This window comes from Solanum tuberosum, unplaced genomic scaffold, assembly GCF_000226075.1.
Source record: "Solanum tuberosum cultivar DM 1-3 516 R44 unplaced genomic scaffold, SolTub_3.0 scf00168, whole genome shotgun sequence".
NCBI classification, from domain to species: Eukaryota; Viridiplantae; Streptophyta; class Magnoliopsida; order Solanales; family Solanaceae; genus Solanum; species Solanum tuberosum.
Window position 1 is genome coordinate 678,219 of NW_006239096.1, and position 7,648 is coordinate 685,866.

General features: G+C 28.6%; 1 protein-coding gene across 1 annotated transcript; it reads left to right on the forward strand.

Moving 5' to 3' along the window:
• Window positions 1-382: 382 nt before the first annotated feature.
• On the forward strand, window positions 383-907 carry LOC102589360 (ethylene-responsive transcription factor 1B-like). The gene has a single exon (XM_006354208.1). The coding sequence runs from the start codon at window positions 383-385 to the stop codon at window positions 905-907; it is 525 nt and encodes a 174-aa protein (XP_006354270.1).
• The last annotated feature ends 6,741 nt before the right edge of the window (window positions 908-7,648 follow it).

Below are 7,648 nucleotides of genomic sequence, written 5' to 3' on the forward strand. Positions count from 1 at the left end.
TTTAGTGACATTTTTTCTAAATGTCACTAAAATCAATGACATTTTGCAGTAAATGTCATAATATATTCGACATTTATATTAAATGTCACTATTTAAGCAATATTTTTTCTAAATGTTACTAAAACCAATGGCATTTTGTAATAGATGTCATATTATATTCGATATTTGTAGCAAATGTCATCATTTAAATAACATTTTCGCTAAATGTCGCTAAAAACAATGACATTTTGCAATAAATGTCATTATCATAGTGACATTTTGGACCAGATGTCATTATTTTTACGATATTTGATACCAAATGTCATTTTTTCATGACATTTTGTTCTTAAAATATCGTGAAATTCTTTATTTTCCGACATTTATTTCAAATGTCACCAAATTAATGTCGTGGTATGTATATTTTCTTGTAGTGGTTGCTGAAGGATCATCGCTAGAAACAGTGAACTCGTCATCTAGCTATGGAATAAAGGAAGAGGAAGTGACCTCATATGAAGAAGATCGCGAAAAGGAAAAGAATTACAGAGGTGTTAGAAAGAGGCAATGGGGGAAATTTCCTACTAAAATTCGTGATTCTACGAGGAATGGTGTTCGTGTATGGCTAGGTACATTTGATAATGCTGAAGAAGCTGTGTTAGCGTATGATCAAGCTGCATTTGCTATGAGAGGTTCGATGGCTATACTTAATTTTCCTGTGGAGATAGTGAACGAGTCGTTAAGTGAAATTAAGTGTAGATTTTATGAGAATTGTTCTCCGGTGATTGATGAATTGAAGAAGAGATATTCAATGAGGAGAAAGAGTGTGAGTAGAAAAAACAGAACAAGAAAAGATGTTGTGGTGTTTGAAGATTTGGGTGTTGAGTATTTAGAGGAATTGTTGATTTCGTCACAAAGTATCACAAATTGGTGATTTCTTCCCCTGTTTTTCAGCTTGCTCCGTTTATATAATGTTGAATTAGAACTTCATTTGTTTGATTGTTTTTTCATGGGTTAGGGTTGAATTATTAATTGGGTCAAATTTTTTAGTGAGTATCCTAGTTGGTAGGCCTATGTGGCGAAATTAGTGTCATGTGGCTTTCTAAATCACTTATGTTAAGTTTTAAGGGTAACTGTGGTTTCTTAAGATAACGGTAGGGGCATTTTTTATCCTAAAATGTAACGGAGGGTATAAGTGGTCTATATCTCATAGTTTAGGGGCAATTTTGACCCTTTTTCGTATTAGTTATCACATATAATATAAAAAGACAATCCTTAAAAGTATCGATAGCTTTTTCATAAGCGAAAAAATTGAAAAAAGAGAACATCTCTTCTTATATTTTGGATACAAAATCTCAATTTAACACTATGAATTAATATAATCTTATTTCGATTACATGTTAAATTCTATATGATGACAAAATTAAAATACACAATAGAAGATAATTTACAAAAAGAGTGATTGAGATAATATGAAAATATTTTCACTGAGAATTCGTTTAAAAACTAATGCAACAAAATTAAATAATACAAAAAATTGCTATCAATAATTTAGACAATAAAGAATTGCAAAAAATATAATGTTATTTGACCAATAAACACTTCGCATAAATCATATTTATTTTTTGTTGTTATCTTTAAATGCGTAAAATTATATAATGATTCAATTTTGAAGTAATATAACCGCGCACTGTAAAACTATTTAATGATTCAATTTTTAAGTAAAATGACTGTTCATCGTAAAACTATTTAATAATTTAAGTTTTGAGTAAAATGACCACGCATCGCGCGGGTACGTATACTAGTATTTTTAATATATACAATATTCTTGGGCGAATTAATATTTATGAAGAACTCTTCTTATCACAATTTTTTGGCTGTTAAAACATCTTTGGAAGAAGTTATCATTGTTCATTGTGAAAAAATTGTTTAAGAAGACAAACAAATCATTTTTTGGGTGGGGGAGGGGTGGTTTATAGTCTTATTCTTGAAACGATTTTTTTGGAAGAAGTTATTTTAGTTTTGGATTATAACTTTTGTTGATATAATGTTTAATTCCTAATTTAAAAAAAGATAAATTATGCACATTCAAATATTGAAAACAAACAATATTAATGATTCAATGTTCAGACCTAGAAACTACATCTTAATATTCAGATGTGCATTCAGATTCAAACGTCTTAATCTCAATGAAAACAAATGAGGCCTTAGAGTTGATATGTCTCTCGTTACAAAAGTGGCTCACATATGCCCAATCGTTACAAAATAGGCTCACACATGTAACACCTCAGATCCGAAAGAGGGTATTATGGCTGACTTCAGAAAACTGCAGGTGGCAACCACGAGGACCACCCACGACCTGTGGATGGGACCACAAATCGTAGGTGTGGTCCGTGGGTGGCCCTGCAGGAGAAGAGCATAAAGCTCAGGACCACAGCCTGACCAACAGACCGTTGGCCCGACCACGGCCTGACCATCAGACCGTTGGCCCGACCACGACCTGACCAACAGACTGTTGGTCCGACCACGGTCCGTGGTTCGAGGCCCAAGAACCCTTGACCTCCATCGATGGTCCACCAGGATAGACGGTAGGTCAGACCACGGTCTATCGACTAGAGTCCGTAGGTGGGAGGTCGGCAATTAAGTCTAGGGGAAGTTGAGTCTTTTCCTAATTAATTAACTTCTATACTACGTCGTTTTACCCTTCATTAAGACCCCTATATAAGTATTTTAACCCCAAATTCAAGCCATTCAGGCATTCTTCCTAATTCACAAAAGAAGATCAATTCTCATCTCCAAAATATTTCTCTCTCTAGAAACTTGAAGAAGAAGAAGAAGGGTTCAAGCTAGGATCAAGGTCAAGCTTCAATTCTTCAATTGAAGATAAGCATTTGGCTTTGAGGTATGATATTTTTCATCCATGGATTCCTTCCATTCATGGAGTTCCCAAATTCCTCTATTTTCAAAGTTAGAAATCCCCAATTGAGTTAGGGTTTTCTTCAATTATCACGAGTTCTCTTGATTATTGATTTAAATGATTGAATTATGATCTCTTATGAATGAATTGATGAAATACTATGATTTTATATGATTTCCCCATGAACCCATATTTTCAAGTTATGAATAATATGGATTGACAAGATGATGTGCCTTTCCATGGATAATAAGAACAAGAAGAAATGACTATTCTGTGGGATTTATGCTTAGCACCGAAAGGATATTGAGATGGAAGCTCTCCCGCTAGTAGATGCCAGGTTTCTAGAAACAACCTTCTTATCCCTTACCTATGCACCCATATAGGATGATTTTCTAGATAAACATTAGCTAGTGGATCCACTTTAGCTCAGATTTATCGTCCTTACCTTGGCAAGTAGGACACCCCTTTTCAGTGTGGGAGACACTAGGGGATCATGTTATAACTCACATGGTCTCTATGTCGGTTAAGGCTAATTCCCCACATTAATAATGAACTAAGGTTACTTCAAGAAGTATCTCATATGTGTTCAAAGACTTTAAATGATGTTAGCTTGCATTGACCATGGTTTCATGACTTATGTTTTCCAACCCTTTTTTATATCATGTTTTAGCTTGGTCAATTGCATGTCATGAAATGATGTCCCTTTTAGCATGTTTTAAATATTTTATGCATAGTTGTCATACTTGTTACATTGTTTTTTACTAATGCATACTCTTGCCTACATTTCTCCAAATGTAGGGTCCGACAGTCAGATTTCTCAGTTTCGTGACTAGTGGTTGATTTCGAGATTTCCGAGCTTTGGTGAGTCCTCATGCTTCGAGGACGAATGTTCATTGTTTCACCTTCTTTCATATATTTCACTTTTGGACATGATGTATGGGCTAGACCCAATTTCATTCTATTTTACTAGATGACTATAGTGAGACAAGTGTTTTAGACTTCCGCTTTTCTTTTATAAAACTATTGGACTTGGACTATTGTTTTACTCTTATTGTTTAATTTCTTATGTGTTAAAAGTTAAGTGGCTTGTATGGAGTCCTTAAAGTGACAAAATTAATTTTAAATTATTTTTTATTTTTAATATTTAATTTTTTTTATGTATTTGATATTTTTCACGCATAAATTATTTTTTGACTTCTTTGATTATTATTATTAGAATTTCTTATTCTTATTTCATTTTTTCTTTCATTCGTCAGTGTAAAATAAGAGAAATAAGAAAGAAGTATTAATGGAAAAAAAGAGAAAAAAAAATTAAAACTATTTTTTTCTGCTATATTGTAATTTAGTTTTTATATCTGTAATTTTTTTTAGGACATCTATAATAAAATTTATAAGAAAATAAGTGAAGAAGATAATTTTGACCATCAAAATAATAAATTCAATTAGCCGTTGAATTTAAAAAGTAAAAAAAAATGTGTGAGAAGAATAAAATATACCCCTACTTGAATTAATTTTTAATAAAAAAAATATTCTTCACTTTCATTAGAGGAAAATGGTATATGTGAGTCATTTGTGTAACAATAGAGATGTTTATGAGCCACTTTAAAAATAGGGTAAAAAACTTAAATATACAATTTAAGCACCTAAATAACCTCTATATAACAATAGTTTGACTTTACACCAACATAGCAATAGAATCTTTACAAAGTAAAACAAAATAAAAATAAATTAAAAAAAGGGTAAAAGAAAAATAAGCAACGCATCATTCAATATTAAATAAGATATTTTTTTCCTTAATTTACTCTAATTCAGTTACCTTTCACAAATATTCATTACTTAATATTTCTCTCTCATATCTCTAAACAACGTATTGTAACAAAAAACAAAGTCTTTATCTCCTGTTTAAGGTCATTTCAATGGTTGAAAGCAAGAACGTGTCCGTTTTAATTCAGCACGACAAATATGAGATATCACCGGTATGTATCATTTTTTTAAAATTACTTCCAATTTATTTTTGTAAGATTATATAGTTTGATTTTTCAAAAAAAAACAACAAATGTTTCAGTGGCTGAAAAATCCCTTTTTAAGGATTTTTTGTTGTGGTTAATCATGAAAATTTTATTATTTGTAAATTGATTTTGATGAATCATTCATGGCACTGTTATTTGTATAATTGTTAAAACAAACATTTTGTATGGTTTGTAGATTATGGTATTATGAATGGTAGGATTGCAAATATAATCAAAATCAAAATTAACACCTAATATAACTCGAATTCTATAAATTTACCACTGTTTAATGACAATATTAATATGCAAATCAATGTTAAATAGTAATGTACTCACTTTTTAATTAATTTGGTTATCCAAAATAATTTGATAAAATTCTTGGTACGATCATGGTGTAATATTGGTTGAAAATATGTATTATTTATCATATTAAATTATACACCATAATGTACACCATTCAAATACACTATAATTAATGTGTAAATTTTTAAAAATAGATATTATATGATGGTATTATGTATTTAGTTGATTGTTTGATTAAATTTATTATATAAATAAATTAGTTACTTTTGGTTAGTTTGTGGTGTAAATGTTTGGTGTATATCATACATTATATATTAGATTAAAAATGTACACCAATTGTCACCATAATGTACACCTTAATCATATAATCATGGTGTTATGCACCGTTGGATTGTAACATATAATCATGTTCAACTTTATCAATCTTCATAAATCAATGTTATATATATAATTGGTTATAAGTTGGTGTTTGAATTTCATTATAAGAATGATGAAGTGGATACCAATTTTTAATCATATTATACACCATTTTGTATATATTTTTTTTTGGTGATGTAAAAAAAATATGATTGTGTATTTCAAATTTGATTGTTATAACGGTTGTTTAGTAGGTTCTTTAATTTATTTTTTGAAATGTATTGCAGGAAGGTATGTGGATTTCAAGATTGAAGGAGTGATATGTGACGCAAATACCATTTTAAAAAAATAAAATCAAATACCAAAACTTGTACCAAATATCCATATGAGGATTAGCATTGTTGAGTTAATTTTTTATTTTTATTTTTATAACACTTTTTTTTCATAATCTAATTAATGTTATTAGCGGATTTGAATTTTATTGGTTGTTTATTAAACATTTTTTTTCAGAATCATATTTAACCATATGATGTAATTAGTTCTATTATTTATGTTGGTTTTCCTTGTGGTATTAAATGTCATTTGAAAAATAAATTGGCACGAAATATCAATAATTGTTGGTATATTATATGGTACACTTTTGATATGGGGTAGAATTCAATAATTGTTGGTATATTATATAGTACAAATGTTAGTATTATTATATGGTACATTTTTTATATTATAAATTTTTAATGTTATTCGTAAATAGTGTCATATAGTTTTAGTGTAATTTCAAGTTCTATACCACAATGTATACCATTTTAAAGAATCAAATTATATACTAGTAAAATTGTATTTACAAATAAAAAAATATATATTAAAATTATATTGTACATCAATTGACACCATAATAAGATTTCATATTTTCCTTTTTTACAATATTACCTAAAAGAATTCTATTATTGGTATACAAATTAGTATGCATAAATAATTATTGTGGTATGCAAATGGTTATTATTAGGGTATGCAAATGTTTTTTTATTACTTTGCATATATTGGTACTTATATAATGGAAATTAAATTGGTAATTTTTAATAAAAGAATTGAAACAAAAATGGAGAGAGAAGAACAAATTCAAGAGTAATTGTATCAAATAAGGAATGTGTTAAATGGTAGAAATTCTATTAATTAGGCAATAAATTCTCCCCCAAAAAATCAGCACTAGAATTGAAAAATCAACCAAAAAAGAGAGAAAGAAACGTGCATCCTAAAAAATAGGATCTTTAAGTAAAAAATCATATTCAACTATAATTGTCATTGAAAATTTCAAAATAAATACGGTATGTCATTCATAATTTTACCACCATATATATACCAATTTTGCACTTGAATAATATCAAGAAAAACAAGAGGTTTATACCATTCTATATCATATATATATATTTTTATCATTATATTATTCTTAAAGTAAAAAAAAAAAAACGTAGTTGAAGAGAAAGAAAAAATATTTTTAGAAGTGTAATTGTATTAAGTAAGAAAGAAAAAAAAAAAGGCAAAAATAATGTAACCAATTATAGTTGTGATTGAAAATCAAAAAAGTAAAAATAATAAATTATGAAACACATAAAATCAGCCCACTAAGCTAAAAAATATGTTAAAAAATCGTATAAAGATATGTATATTTATTAAGTTGTGAGGTTTGTAATTAAAATGATAATGTTGTAAATAAAAAGAGTAAATTAATATTATGTAAATTAAAGTCTTAAATTGAATATTCTAGTAATTTTTCCTTAAAAATAAAAATATATGCGTTCTAAATGACAAAGTTGAGGAACTTATTATCAAATCCCACGTGAATGGGCCTCCTCTATATTTGAAGCAATTATAATAAAGGCCAAACACATACACAGCCCCTCAAACTTGGCCTCATTTTTCATTTTGGCACTCCAACTTAGCCTTGTTCCTATTTTAACCCTTGAACTCCTATTTTTTCTGTTCCATTTTAACACGAAATACTATTTTTATGATTCCTTTATTTTATATATATTCTTCAAATGCAACTTCTTATTTTAAATCGACACGTGTCAGTTAATTTTAGTTAAAATTC